Here is a 15,424-nt window from a genome sequence, read left to right on the forward strand (position 1 = left end):
GAGTGACAGACTAGGTTCTTAGTAAATTACTCCGTTGATAGTACTAAATTGTAGTTCAGGCCATACTGAATATAAAAGATCATAACCTTCTTATTCTGACTCGGCATACCTGACTCAGGTATCTACCACCCCCCGTTGACCAGGGCAAATTGATCAGCGAGTCTAACCCGAGAAGGAAAGCCATGTCTTACTAATGACAGCCTGTCAGAAATGAAAAAGAGGGAAAAGGGAAAAAAGAAAAAAGAAAAAAAAAAAAAAAAGAAAATACCTGGCATTTCGTGTCTTGATATCAACTGTTGAAGTCTTAAAAGACCGGATTCGGCGTGAGACTGGCCTCGGATTCAAGAATGATAAGCCGTTGAATCCAATCCATTGAATCCATGGAACCATCAAAGTATTGGTCATCTGGGGAATACCCCATAGTAGTAATTCCTATGTAGTACGATATAAGCAGTAATTTATATGCAGTACGATATAGAGTCAGAATCTTCAAGAATAGAGTTGACTATAGATGAGTGGGGAACCGCTCGGGTGCACAGTTAAAAAATTAAAAAAAAGTAGTCTGTGCAGTTTATTTAGCAGTAAATAGATAATTCTCTAGTAAGCATCCGATAGGAATGATCTCTATAGTCCCCTTAAAAACTTGGGTGACATTTGGTATTAGTTCTATGGGACGTCATCCTCTCCTTTTTTTCCCCTTCACCTCTATTACCACTTCCACTTACCATCTACACCCATTTTTGATCTTCACTCCTTAAACCCCTCCTTCACATTTCAACAACCCCTCCGGTTCTCCCTTTTCTTTTCTTTAAGAGAAAAAAAAAGAGAAATTAAATAAAATTAGGGAAATTGGCAAATTGCTAAATTGGTAAATTTACGATTATCAATTCTTTCTTCTCTTCCCCCGCGACAACTCCCTTTTCCTTCGCGACTTTCAAAAAACCCCTGATTGATACGAGATATCCTGCGATTGATGTGGTAACAACTTCCTTTGATCTCGGTGGCAATTGACTAGGGTATTTGGTGTTTGCGACAATCATACAATGCCTTCTTCCAGCGCCACGGCCTCTTCGGAGGGGGCCCCTCTAGCAGATTACTTCTGGATAGCTGGTGTCGACGGTTCAGAGGTCTTCGAAACTTACAAGCGACTGGGAGACGATTATCGCATAATAAACAACGCCAACAACATTCCCGGTCCGGCACTCGCAGACGCCATTCAAGAGGATGCCGATGCCGAGGAGGAACACGACATGTTAGACGGCCGCCCCGGCTCAACGATCATAAAAGGTCCCACTCGGCGCGCGTCCTCGCAGAGACTATCCACTCAATCCAAAGACTCGGATCGAACCAACGGCGGCAATAACAGCAACCGAAGCAGTGTCACCGTTAAAGGAGGCGCGTCTTCCCCACTTCGAAGCTCCGCTTTGTTCTCGGAGGATTTCGATTTCGACTCAGCCTTGCTAAAGTTCTCTTCGGAGAGAGAGGTCTTTTTGACGGATTTGAATGTTAGCGCAGGCGTCGTTACTCCGACTTCGCGCCCGCGATCTCGCGTGCGCACTCAGAAGATTGTTGCCGAGGATGCGCCGTCGCAAGGCTCTGGCCTCCTTAGATCTGGTATCGGGAGTGTACGACGACACATGGCTTTTAGAGATATGAACAGTATGAAGCGACAGCCTTCAATTGCCCGCCAATGTAAGTGAAATAATATAGCTTCGATTCTGATTTGATCACGCGACAGTAATCGCTCCGAGTGCCAAATATACTGACCAAAATACCCGACCCAGCTTCTGTGCGAACTTCGCGACGATTGAGTAACTACAACTCGGTGATTCCAGTTCCGCAACCCCTCGAAATTTCCCCTACGATGCATCCGTTGAAGCGCCGATTTGAACCCGTTTTGCTCGACCGATACCCTACCAGAGGCATGACCGATGAGTTGAAACAGCGCGGCAAATTTCCCGATTACATTCCTATGTTTGCATTCCCGAACGATATCAACATCGTATCCTCCGATGAACGGCCGCGATCTACCTGGCACGGGTTTGCCATGACCACCGAGAACGGTAACAAGCTACATGCAATATGCGTGATCATCTGGATTCCTCTGAATCACCAAGCAGCGGATGAACTCGAAAGGCGTTGCGAAGAATGGCGACGGGATAATATGACGGACGAGGAGCGCGAGTTGGCAGCGAGTCTGGGCGAGAGACTGGCATCTGAGCGGGCTAAGCTGTCACAACTGCTTGCCCAATTACCGAATGTAGTGTCTGGATCGGAATCCCGTGAAAGGCTCGAGGATGAGATTAGTGCGGTGGAAGAGAAAATTGGGCTTATGACCGATCTTTTGCGTCCTGTTCGTCATGGTGCAGCATCAAAGATCGAGGGTCTGACGGACGGTGATACTGGATTTTGGATTCCCCGCGCGTACGGTATCCTTGGCCGGGAGAGCACAATGACCAGCTTCTGGAAGGAGTGGTTGAAAGCCATCGTTGTGCCCATGACAGAGGGTATTCAACATGTACCAGCTCCCTCAACACGAATGGGTGTCTGGCAACCGTTGGAGCGCTATGTGATGAATCTTTGCACTGAGGCGTTCTGTCCGGTGTCCTCCAAAACACAAGTCGAGCTCGCAATTCGAGAGTTGCGGTTATTTGCTCGACAGGAAGCAACTAATGAGCTTCCAGGATCGCGCAATACCGATCTATATGCGTTGTTCCGAACCCTTTCAGTCCCTAACATCGTCATTCTCTTTGAGTATGCCTTGACAGATTCACGCATCATCTTCCTGTCCTCCCACACCTCCATGCTCTACCTCGCGACCAGAGCCTTGGTAGATCTTTTGTTCCCAATCCAATGGACGGGCGTGCTGATTCCAGTTCTTCCTGCCCGTTTGATTCAGGCTCTCGAAGCACCCTGCCCATACATCGTAGGAATTGAGCGTCGATATGAAAAGGTTGAGCTTCCGACCGACGACTTTGTTCTCGTGGATCTGGATTGTGACATGATTGAGAGCACAATCCGCCCAACTTCACTTCCTCGTCACCAGCGCAGGAAGCTATTGTCGCTTTTGCAATTGGCTGCTCCTCACCACACCCGTTGCGGCGTCCCAACCGGCCCTCCTGCCTACGCGATTGAGACTTATCCGTGGGACATGTTCATGTCGGAAAGTTCAGCGACATACACATCGAAAGCACAGGCAACCAATCTTGCCAAGTATGTGGGTATCAATTCCGGCGCATTCGGCTCCAGTGCCGTACCTCCCAATTCCTGCCAACCACCTATATTCAACGCTTTCTTGCATGCGCGTCAAGAGCATGGCTCCTCGCGTGGATATTCATCCAAGGGCAATGACCGATTTGGCAACGGCTCGCCTAGGATGACTGGCTCTCCCCCTTCTCCAAGGGAGATCTCTCCTTCTTCCAGTCACTTCCCTCCGCCGCCACCTACACCTCCGTCGCGGAATGACTCCGGTATGGCACTGCAGGCCACATTGCGTGAGAAGCGTTCAGGTCATTTTGACGCGGCATCGCGCAGAAGTTCATCCTTTGGAATTGGTGGTCGCCGTCCCAGCGCGCCATTCCTTGGACACGCATCCAACCTGTCCGTTAGCACTATGAACAACAATGAATTCGGCCAGGGCTCAACTTATGCCCCATCTGTCTACGCCCAATCCACCATTGCTGCTTCCACGATTGTCCCCCAGGGTTTTGTACAGCCAGTCAGCAATGCGGAGGGAACTTGCTGGGTCGAGGGTCACTACTTCCAGACTCAAGCGTGGGATGAGAAGTTGGTATGTAGTATCTGTGACGAGCAAGCAGAGGATAATATGCTCAAGTGTACCGCGTGCAAGTTGATCGTTCACAACCGTTGTGCTTCGCAGGTCTGCTTAGTCTGTGAAGCTGCCTTCCACCCTGATCAAGTCCGTGCAGCATTTGTTCGATGCTTTGCCAGCTTGTTCTACACGTACAAGAAGTTCCTCACACCAGCCAGTGGTGACAAGAAGAAGGCGGGGCTATATTACAGCTTCAACATGGACGCCTTCCTTAAGAGCCTGCCAAGTGAGCATGCTGAATACATGACCGTTTTGCAACAGACACAGGGATTCAATGAATTCATCAGTGACCGAGAGAGAACCAACCCGAAGACCAAAGATTCGAAAATGGCTCTCTTCGATGAGATCGTTCTCTCCAAGCGTAATCGTGGCCGTGCATCGATCTTCTCCGGTCGTATGACCACCACCTTTCTGTCAGACACTTCAAGTCATCTTTGGCGCACTGCAAATGCCACGTTCTTCGTGCCAGGCAGTCGCAGTCAGAATAATATCCCTAGTGACTTCAGTCGCATCGCCGCAAGAGGTAAGAGTAACGTACCATTCAATCATCGCAATTTCCACTAACATCACTTATCACAGCTCCTTCTAAATTGGACTCCAGTCTCATGTCAGAACCCCGCATGATCCACGGGGCTCCTCGAGTTTCCAAGACGGCAAATAACGCCCGTAGAAAGCCACTACCCAAGCTGATGGGGGGCCTGGCGATATCTCCACCAAGCTAATTGGTGTGATTTATAGAGAGTGAGAGAGTGAGAGAGTGAGAGAGATCGTCCCAATCCCTCCATTTCCTCTCTTACACGCATGGCCCCTTATGTATCACTCTTGGCATTATCCCAGTCAGTAATCTGGAACATGTCCTCACATCAGCCCGACATCTAGATGATTGGTAGTGCATGGATCACGCCGGTCGTATCCACTTCGTGCTCTATGGGATGTACCACAAGCTCTCGAGTGACAGCTGGTGCGGACAATTTCAACACATCATCTCAACTGTCGATATTTAACCCACCCTCCACGTCCATTTTATTCCATATCTATTCTTAAGATTGGATCAAATCCGCCTTCTCACCATGCTACTACACCATATTTCTCTATTTTTCTCGACTCTGCCATACCCATATCAGAGCTATCTTGTCCAGATGTTTCAAAAGATACGCGCTGGATCTGACGGTTTCCTTGTTCACTTGTTGATATGATAAATTTCCGAAACGATTTCTCCGATCTCTCGTACATAGCAATTACCCCGACGTGATGCCTAATGGAAGCGAAAAAATAAAAGAAAAGAAAAGAAAAAAAAAACGAAGGCCAATTAATTGAGGCGATATGTCGTTTATCAAAAAAGATCTGGGTTTTTCTTCCTTGTCGTTTGAGCTTTCCTTTTGAGTCCCTTCTTAATACCCCTCCTCAATCGGCTGGTATCTTCTTCTCTTTATTTTGACTGTCGAGTCTGAGTGGTGCCAAGGGGGGTTTCTTTCACCTCAATATCACATCCCATCAGCTGTACCTGTATCGCTTCTATGGAGTATTTCGTATTTTTAATGTATCCATAGACCGCTTTATTTACGAGCTACTTTACTCTACTCGATCTATCCATTGGTTCCAATGATACATAATGTCTGATTCTGATATTACCGGGATATCCTTGCATAGCTTATCCTGAGAACAGGCTTAGACTTCTTCATTGGCTATTATCTTTACGCGGATGTTGAAATAAGGAGGATTATCCATACCAATCAGCCCCAGGATGAGGCATTGCTACATTTGAGCTTGAAATCAAGCATGGCATATCTTCTGTAAATCGAAGATAATACGTTAGACTATTGAATAATCAACTAATACTTCAAGAAGCAACATTCGATCTACAAATTACGGCCTCTGATTGGCGGAGAAATGCATCCCCGTCAACCAATCTTCCCCCGCGATTCTCATCCTCGTTCTGCCATTGCAAAACCCACCAATTCTTCCTGATGTTACTTCCATGCATAAGGCCCCTCTGGACGGCCATTGTACTGATCTCTGGAATTTCATCTGAGCTCTGCACAGTCAATTTCACTCTTTACTCTACCCAGTGCTTAACGTAAAGCTCGTACGACTTGATGCTGGCTATTCATACACTACCTAGGTAGACTACAGCTTTCACTTCCCTTCGGGCTCGTCGTTCACCCGTTTTATCCAAGTATGAAATTGCTTAGGCCTGCGTTGTGATGATGCCAACTGCCCTTCCCATGGCAACGCCATTACCACCTGCGACTCTCACACACCCGACCTCCTCCACCAGCCCTAATAGCTCCTCCGCTCTCAACATCTCTTCAATAATCTCGACCCCCGTACCTATCTCTGTTTCTCGTACTGGAGCATCCTCCGAAGCTCTACCAGCTTCATCTGTCGAGGATCTCACGGCAAATATTGTGATTGTGTTTGGGTCAGATCAGGAATACATAGTACAGCTGGTCGCTGATGTGCTAGGCAAACCTTGGACATTAGAGACGTCCCTGGCTACATTAGATAAAGGCATAGGGCTTGTCGGAGTTTTGGCGCAAGATCTGGATAAATTTCTAGAGCGATGCGACAGATCGGCTACAATACTGATCAATACACATTGCGTGAAAGATGGGTCTGCTCCGGAAGACCGACTTACAGACCGGTGCGACTACGAGTTTTTATACTCGCGCAGCGCTTGTCTAAGGCGTGATCTAACCCGCTTCTTGTCCCTGATTCTGGGCCAGACAAGACCTCACGAGGAATTGCGCACGAAAACCCGGACGAATTTTATATCGACCACTTTCCCAGATGTTCATGCTGCATTGCCCAATTTGGATATTCTGTCCGTGGGCTCGGATGCCGTGGAGATTCGTGTTGATCTGCTCGTTGAGCCTAGGTTGGATGAGGCTGCAGCTGACTCAGTTCCTAGCCTCAAGTACGTAGGCCAGCAATTGATGCTTCTGCGCCAACAAACTGAATTGCCGATCATATTCACGACTCGATGCACGAAAGAGAATGGCAAATTTCCTATGGATGACCCGATGTTGTTTTACAAATATCTGCGACGAGCGATCCAATGGGGTGTTGAGTACGTCGACGTGGAACTATGGCTTCCAGAGGAGATCAGGCGAAAACTGTCTGAGGTGAAAGGAAATTGTATCATCATGTCGGCTTTCCATGATTTCTCAGCGACGTGGCAGTGGACGTCACCTGAGGCGCAGCGCATATTCGCTGAGAGTGCCAAGTATGCAGATATCGTCAAGATGATTGCGATGGTGAGCACAACTCAGGCGAACTACGAGCTGGAATACTTCCGGTCGACAATCAAAAGCCGCGGCCCTGGCCCATTGTTGTCTGCCGTGAATATGGGACAGATGGGCCAACTCTCTCGCGCACTCAATACAGTCTTTTCGCCCATTACCCATCCCCTCTTGCCCATGATTGCAGCTCCGGGTCAGCTAACTGCAGCGGAGATCAACGAAGCTATGCACATCATGGGCCAGCTACCTAAACGTGACTTATATGCGATTGGCTCGTTTCGATCAACGCCCCACTCCATGTTCATGGAGAAATGTCTGAATGAGCTTGGCTTGCCGCACACTTTCGCCTCCATTGACCGTGGTCCCAAGGGTGTCATGGAGTCTGTGATCACGCAGCCTCAATTCGGTGGTGCCTCAGTAAACCCGCCCATCTCTAGTTCCACCTCCTTGCTCCCGTCTGTGAGTGACGCGGCGCGTGCCATCGGTCTGGTGGATACAATCGCCATGAACCTACAAGGAGATGGTAACACTGACAAACCCCATCTCATCGGAGAAAATGCCACATGGAAGGGCATCCGGGCGACTCTAACGCGAGAGTACGTGCCATCAGCATACTGTGAACGGGCAGCGATCATATTAGCCGGATCCGAAACCGACGCATCAGCTGCGATCTTTGCACTACGTAGTCTCGGAATAGGAACCATTTATACAGTTGGTTTCAAGGCGGTTGGTCCTCTTGCAGCAGGACTGGAACCATTTACATCTATCCAATCAGTGAAGCTGGTGGAGCAGCCGTTTGTGATTGTCTCAGCTTTGCCACCGAAGAAATCGCTGCTCGTACAGCCTCTTCTGCGGCATTATAGTAGTAGCGGCCGCTCTACTCCTACTCCTCAGTCAACGCGGGGCAGAGTTTACCTTGATTTGACTATTGGGCCTCGGACAGGGGATCCATTGGGCGTAGCTGCTAGTGCAGGGTGGACGGCTTATGGATTAGAAGATGTCAGTCCTTTTGTTCTTGTTGAGACGTTACGGCTTTTAGTCGGGCAGAATGTTCCCTTTGATTTTGTGCGAATGGCATCAGGGCGGCCTTTATTTTAGCCATAGATATTCTTCAGTGTAGAGCATAAGACGCCACATTTCTTATGCAGACCAATGGAAAGGTGATAGGAAAGGTGATGGGAAGTCTTGCACGAAGGATGAAGGATGAGCGGGGTAGAGAGAATCAGGTCAGTTCGCTTGGATAAATGAAGTCGGATAATAACACAAGTTCATGTGAGAAGTAAGAGACTAAAGCAGCGATACAACTAGGCTTTACCGAGGTTTATTTGAAGTGCCTGATGGCTTGGCTTTTCTCGGGTTTTTCTCCGCAACTGTTACCCCGGCTTTACTATTTCGGACTAGACCTACCTGCTCTGAATCGCCCACTATGTCATACTACTTTTCTGTCCATCAGTTAATCGTCTTCCATGTCTTCATCTCAATGAGCTATGTCTCGTTTGCAGGTCAGTATCGACCGTCTCACGCCTCGTCGTGCGACGGTAGAGCCGAGAGAGGCTATGAACTGCAACTCCTGTCGCAAAAGAAAGGTGCTTTTTGCTACGAACACCCCCGCAGTGCTAGTCTTGTACTAACTGAACCAATTAGATCAAATGCAATCGCCTGCGACCGAGCTGTGAAGCCTGCAAAGTCTTCCAGACACCATGTCTATACGGTGAGTTGTTGCCCCAAATGCGGGCCGATCAAACCACCATCTGATCCTTTTTCTCAAGATGCGGTTCCCAAAAAACGCGGCCCCAAGAGCGAGATGCTAGAAGCGCTGCTAAAACGTGTCGACGGCCTTGAAAAAAGACTGAAGGATGAGAAAAATCCTGGCTCACCCACTCCAGACGCAACAGTCGATCTACTACCTTCGAACCACCGACCGGCGCGCCGCAATACAATTAATACCTCCTCTTTCCATCTATACTCGTCCAAGGACTCGATACCGGCACAATCAACTCCAATATCTCAGTCCGGAGAGCCATTTCACAGTCCGACGGGCTTTACTTCGGCATATAACCTTCAGCAGCCATCGCCATCACAAAATGGCGCTTTGTCAGTTGGACTTCTTGATACGTATTTTGCGCGAATACATGGCAAGCCTTTCTTCATCGTCGATGAAACGACTACGCGACAGCAATATCAGTCGAACCAGCTACCAACGCATCTATCTTTGGCCATCTCGGCTATGACGACGAGGTAGGCATGAGAACTAGCCTCCGATGAGATCAGGCAACTAATGCGCTCTAGATACACATACGCCATCGGCGAGCCAGAAAAATTACTGCGACAGGGCTTGGATGCAGGTTTACAAGCGCGGCAAATGGTTGACGTGGACAACCCCTCGATAGATGGCTTGCAGACGCTCTTGTTGCTCTCGCAGACTTTCTTCGCCTATGGATTAGGGAAGAAGGCCTACATGACATTGTGTATGTCTTCTTCTCGCTCTTTTTCAACATTTTTCTGTTTACTGACCCAGATCAGCAAATTGTGTGGCCATGGTAGTCGTACTGGACCTGTTCCGTGAAGTGCCCTCGAAAGCTAATATGTCGCCTCATGAGCGCGAGATGAAGCGTCGACTATTCTGGTCCGTATACCTCTTAGATCGCTTTATTACTTGCGGGTCTCGTAGACCGTCTCTCATTTCCGACCATTCAATTGTCCTGCGTCTTCCGTCTTGGTCACCACATGCCGCAGGTCTCAACATGGAAGGAGAACTTTTTCATGTTGGACCTAACATCCAATACTCAGTTGACTCGCGAAGTAAACACCCAAGCGTGGCATCATTATTAATTGACATCACCCGAATCTTGGGAGTCACAAATCGGTACTTGGCCGCTGGCGGCGTCAAGGGCGACTCACATTTTCCTTGGCATGCATTATCAACGCTATCAAAGATTCGACAGGAGTTAGACATATGGGCAGCTGGGACGCAAGATGTTTTTGCATCAATCGAAGCACTGTTCGGCCACCGGGAAAGCACGACACTGCTCCTCAGCAAGTTAATCTACCACCTCGTGCACTGTCTGCTATACCGGCCATTCCTACCCATTGACCTCGTGGAGTTAAGAGGCACTGGCCAGCACCAGTCATGGCAGATCGAGGCAACAAATCTTTGCTTCTCACATTCCAACGCGATCGCCGAGCTCGTCGAGCTGGGTCGTAATTATCCGCTTGTAGAGTGGCCTGCATTCATCAGCTACTGCGTATGCACCGCTGGCACGGTCCATGTCCACGGTGTGCACTACAAGGGCCGAGAGGGCGAGGTATTTTCGTCCAGTGCGGAGTTCCTCACTCGCGAGATGCACCAACTGGCCTGGCTACGTAATGCGTGGGCTGGCGTGCAGCATCAGCGTGAGCTGCTTCAGATCATATATACGTGCCATACCGAGTTAGTGCGCAATTTAGCTACAAGCCCAATGCGCTTTTCGTCTGTCTTTCACCTCGAGGATTTCTTAGACCGATATCCGGGATTGACTGTAGAAGGTGCTCATGTTCGGCTCATAGATACAAGGATTGATCATGTAGCAGGGTAAATATGCCATTCTCTTTGTTTTCTGCCCGCCATTTTAACTTTCATATCCAGTGCTGCTCACTTCCTTGAACGACAAGATCATTATTACCAACGACCGATGGCGCCACCATATCAAGCCCCAGCATTCTCTACTGGGTCAAACCCTCAAATACGATCTACACAAAACCAAGACTCCGATCTACGAACAAAATCACACTTCATGACTTCAAAGTCACTTTCCAATAATGAACCATTCTCACCAACCTTCAACTTCCTTCAGTCAGCCTCGCCACCCTTGTCCCTCTCCTCCATCTTCCCACTCCAAACCCCAAGCCCTGGCCAAGGAGACATACCCTCAACCTCCACACAATCAGAAAACAATCTTTCCCAGCTCAACGTCTTCTCACCAACGACATCATTTGCCCTTTCCCCATCTGCATTCCTAAGCGATTCACAACTAAACATAGTCCCAACCTCACACTCAACACTCCAATATGCTACTTTCCCCTTCGACACCTCTCACAATCTCAATTACCCCGGAAGCACGGCTCTAACACCAGGTGCCCAGTCTCAGACTAGTGGCTCGCATACAGCAGGTAGCGAGACTGGGGGCTTGGAAACTGATCCGTTCCTTATTTTGTTGGAGCAGCTTGCGGAAAACGAACATTCACTTGGTGGTCCTAGTGAGCTTGATTTCTTTTTGACGGGAGTTGAACAGGAGTCTGATCCTTTGCCTGAGAAGGATAAGGTTGAATCGGAAATATGAAGGTTTCCTGGATAGTTCCCAAGGTTGTCGCGTGCGTCTTCAATAGACTCTTGTGATGCATTACTCAAAGTGACCGATGTAACGATATCACGCCAATAAAACCTCTACACTTGAAGATAATTCAGAGAAATTCTTGTTGTATTAATAGAATATGTACCTAACGAAGTAATAAACACCACGAGCTGAAAAAACCAGTATGAAAAATACAAGGGTATAAAGCAAGACGCCTAGAGAGACTACACTAGAAATCTCGATGCAAACTCTACCAACATAGCAGTCTTTGAGCAGGCCATATGTCAACAATTCCAATCCGCTGAAGACATTATTAACTATTGGCTGTGAAAGTAATATGCCTCAGCCTCATTTTTCAGCCCCGCTCTGACATTCATTTCCGACCTCGACTCCCATGATATCTGTTTGTCTCATCTTCCTATGAACTCAGAAATAGGCCATTAGTCTCAATACACAACAATTTTCTTTTTCGTCATGGCGGACAGGGCCTCTCTTTCCCATCGCGATTACACGGTTGGATGGATATGCGCTTTACCCCTAGAGATGGCAGCCGCAAAGCTGATGTTAGATTCAATACACCCGAGTTTACCTCGCCCGCCGACAGATCACAATACCTATATTCTGGGAAATATCGGGGATCATAACATCGTTATTGCTTGTTTGCCAAGTGGCGCATATGGCAATATATCAGCTGCAACAGTAGCGATACAGTTGCTCTCGAGTTTCCACTCTATCCGGTTCGGTCTGATGGTCGGTATCGGTGGAGGTATACCAACTAGTGGCGCGGATATTCGACTAGGCGATATTGTGGTGAGCCAGCCAACGGAGACTTTCGGGGGCGTGATTCAATACGATCTTGGAAAAGCGTTAAGCGGCGGTCGGTTTCAGCGAACAGGGATGCTTAACCGGCCACCCAAGGTCTTACTGACTGCCCTCGCTGCACTCCAAGCCCACCACCTTACAGAAGATAGTCGAGTTCTTGAATTCATTTCTGATATCCAAGCAACAATGAAACCACGGGCAGCTGCAAACTTTGCGCGACCAACGAAAGAGGACTGTTTATACCAAACAGAATATGACCATGGAACATCGAGTACATGTATTGATTGTGATCAATCTAAACTAACTCTACGGCCATCGAGAGACTATGAAGAACCAGCGATCCACTATGGGCTGATTGCATCTGCAAATCAGGTAGTGAAAGATGGCAGACGGCGAGATCAGCTGGCTCGGGACCTAGGGATGTACTGTGTGGAAATGGAAGCGGCGGGGCTTATGAATGACTTTCCATGTCTAGTGATTCGGGGTATTTGCGACTATGCGGACTCACACAAAAATAAAGAATGGCAAGGATATGCGGCAGTGGTGGCAGCGGCCTATACAAAAGAGCTTGTCTTGGTGGTTCCAATCGATCAGATTGAAAGTACTCCAACAGCTCAAGAAGCTTTGGCAGAATCTGGTAAGGCTTTCTAAATTTCAATCCGTGATGCCTAGTTTATATCAATATCTAAACAATATTTTCAATCATATAGGTCACCGCTTTACTATCCCTCTAGACCTTACCGCAGTGCCTGTGATTGAAAAGTTTATAGGACGGCAAGACGAGCTAGCCAACCTATGGCAGCACCTACAACCGACAGATTTATCGTCACGGAAAGTTGCAATTCTTCACGGGCTTGGTGGAATAGGAAAGACACAGCTAGCGATTCGCTTCGCGCGAGATCATAAAGATAGTTTTACGGCTATCTTTTGGCTGAGTGGCAAAAATCGAGATACACTCGTACAATCGCTAAGCTTCGCTTTAAACCGAGTACCAGGACAGCCTAGGGATGACGAGGCGACAAATGACAGCGAAGTCGAAAAACGAGCTAGGCATATGATACAGTGGCTAGCATTAAAGGGCAACTCGCGCTGGCTAATCATCTTTGACAACGTCGATCAATACTCTCCCTTAAGCAGTGCTATTGGAGATGGATATGATATTGAGAAATTCTTTCCTACAGCAGATCATGGCTCTATTCTCATCACATCTCGACTTCCGGGGCTAAGTGAGCTAGGGAAGCCGTTTCCGGTGCACAGACTTGACTCTCATAACACAATTCAACTACTTTTACAAAGTAGCGGTCTATCAGCCAAAAACGCTATAAGGGAACTTGAGAATGACCCAGGTACTTAGGCACTCTATGAATAGATCTTATAGATCAAACTAACCTATTTAGATATAATAACACTTGCCAATCGTCTGGATGGACTACCTTTAGCAATTATCATAGCTGGGGCTTTTATGCGTGAAACTGGAACCAGCATCACTCAGTACTTAGAGTACTACCGAAAATCTTGGTCCGAACTACAGTCGCAATCAAGCCCTGGTCGGCAGTACCAACAAGGCAATATACTACAAACGTGGATGGTCTCATATCTTGAGATCCAGAAGCGGGACCCAGATGCAGCAGACCTTCTACTGCTACTTGCTTGTTTTGATAATCGAGATATCTGGTACGAGTTACTGGAGAGTGGCTATGATAGCCTAAATGTCCCAGTTTGGTTCGAAAGGACTATATCAAGCGGACTCGCGTTCAAAATTAGCGTGAAGCCTCTCCTTAGATTCTCTCTTCTTGAAAGTAAGCAACAAGAAGGAAGCTATGCAATGCATCCAGTGGTACAAGAGTGGTGCCTTCATATTGGCAGGACAAATAAAAATATGGATTTGATGCAGCTTAATGAACTGGCGCTGATATCTGTTGGATACGCTGTGCCTACTACAAGTGATAGGGGCTATTCGGAGCTTCAGCGGCGGCTTATTCCACACGCTAATTACTTACGTTATCTTGGTTGTTCAGGCGATAATAGTGTGTTGTGGGGAGCATATCATGGTTTGGGGATTTTGTATTCTGATCAGGGCAAGCTGAATGAGGCAGATGAAATGTACCAGCGAGCACTGGCAGGCTACGAGAAGGCCCTAGGTCCAGACCATACATCTACTCTCGATACAGTCAACAATCTCGGTCTTCTCTACTCTGATCAGGGCAAGCTGAATGAGGCCGAGGAGATGTACCAGCGAGCACTGACAGGCTGCGAGAAGGCCCTAGGTCCAGACCATACATCTACTCTCAATACAGTCAACAATCTCGGTATTCTCTACTCTGATCAGGGCAAGCTGAATGAGGCCGAGGAGATGTACCAGCGAGCACTGGCAGGCAAGGAGAAGGCCCTAGGTCCAGACCATACATCTACTCTCGATACAGTCCACAATCTCGGCAATCTCTATAGGAAGCAGGGCAAGCTAAATGAGGCCGAGGAGATGTACCAGCGAGCACTGACAGGCTGCGAGAAGGCCCTAGGTCCAGACCATACATCTACTCTCGATACAGTCAACAATCTCGGTCTTCTCTACTCTGATCAGGGCAAGCTGAATGAGGCCGAGGAGATGTACCAGCGAGCACTGGCAGGCTACGAGAAGGCCCTGGGTTCAGATCACGATAAGACCCAGCGACTCGTAAAGAGGTTAAATTTGTTAGGTATTGGAGATTTAATATTAAGCTGAAGCCTATCCATAGGAATCAATTATTCCATCATGGCCGTGGGTTCCGTACACAATTTCTCTACGTTTGGGGTAAAAAGCGACTTCGCTCGGCAGCATGCGGAAAGTGATCCAATAAATTCGTCTCTTATATACAATAATCTCGATTGAACATAGTCACTACAGCCAGTAATCGAAATTTCATGCCATTCTGCAGCGTTTGTGGTGTTGATGCTAGAGCTGATACGTTTGTGTTGAAGCGGCGTCATGGTAGGCGACGCGTATTATTGGAACTATAATAATACATGCACAAATTACCCAATTCAAAAATTCCTGTTTAGTACCTTACCATCCGCCTCGGTACAGAATCTCAAATACGAGGATAACCACAGTTGGATTAGCGTAGCATGTGATTAGGGGTTGAAAGAGCTTCTTTATGTTGTCCAACATGGAAGGCGATAGTGGTCGCTACTGTAAACGAACTCATGAGTCATAACGA

The 15,424-nt window shown here is 47.9% G+C and overlaps 5 protein-coding genes across 5 annotated transcripts; all 5 read left to right on the forward strand.

Annotated features, from left to right (window-relative positions):
- Positions 1–1,043: 1,043 nt before the first annotated feature.
- N7495_000587 (dDENN domain protein) lies at positions 1,044–4,554 on the forward strand (the record flags this gene model as incomplete). The annotated part of the gene is made up of 3 exons (XM_057203257.1): positions 1,044–1,692; positions 1,785–4,355; positions 4,412–4,554. The coding sequence occupies 3 exons, from the start codon at positions 1,044–1,046 to the stop codon at positions 4,552–4,554; spliced, it is 3,363 nt and encodes a 1,120-aa protein (XP_057067330.1).
- A 1,503-nt stretch (positions 4,555–6,057) lies between these two features.
- N7495_000588 (type I 3-dehydroquinate dehydratase) lies at positions 6,058–8,172 on the forward strand (the record flags this gene model as incomplete). The annotated part of the gene is made up of 1 exon (XM_057203258.1): positions 6,058–8,172. One exon carries the CDS (start codon positions 6,058–6,060, stop codon positions 8,170–8,172), a length of 2,115 nt encoding a protein of 704 aa, XP_057067331.1.
- A 382-nt stretch (positions 8,173–8,554) lies between these two features.
- N7495_000589 (transcriptional regulator family TF) lies at positions 8,555–9,316 on the forward strand (the record flags this gene model as incomplete). Its single annotated transcript, XM_057203259.1, has 1 exon — positions 8,555–9,316. One exon carries the CDS (start codon positions 8,555–8,557, stop codon positions 9,314–9,316), a length of 762 nt encoding a protein of 253 aa, XP_057067332.1.
- Positions 9,317–9,352: 36 nt separating this feature from the next.
- On the forward strand, positions 9,353–11,393 carry N7495_000590 (fungal specific transcription factor domain-containing protein; the record flags this gene model as incomplete). The annotated part of the gene is made up of 3 exons (XM_057203260.1): positions 9,353–9,542; positions 9,619–10,492; positions 10,700–11,393. 3 exons carry the CDS (start codon positions 9,353–9,355, stop codon positions 11,391–11,393), a joined length of 1,758 nt encoding a protein of 585 aa, XP_057067333.1.
- A 486-nt stretch (positions 11,394–11,879) lies between these two features.
- N7495_000591 (uncharacterized protein) lies at positions 11,880–15,056 on the forward strand (the record flags this gene model as incomplete). Its single annotated transcript, XM_057203261.1, has 4 exons — positions 11,880–12,864; positions 12,938–13,573; positions 13,625–14,909; positions 14,963–15,056. 4 exons carry the CDS (start codon positions 11,880–11,882, stop codon positions 15,054–15,056), a joined length of 3,000 nt encoding a protein of 999 aa, XP_057067334.1.
- Positions 15,057–15,424: the final 368 nt, after the last annotated feature.

The sequence above is a fragment of the Penicillium taxi genome (genome assembly GCF_028828555.1).
Source record: "Penicillium taxi strain IBT 34144 chromosome Unknown utg000001l_segment0_segment0, whole genome shotgun sequence".
Classification (NCBI taxonomy): Eukaryota; Fungi; Ascomycota; class Eurotiomycetes; order Eurotiales; family Aspergillaceae; genus Penicillium; species Penicillium taxi.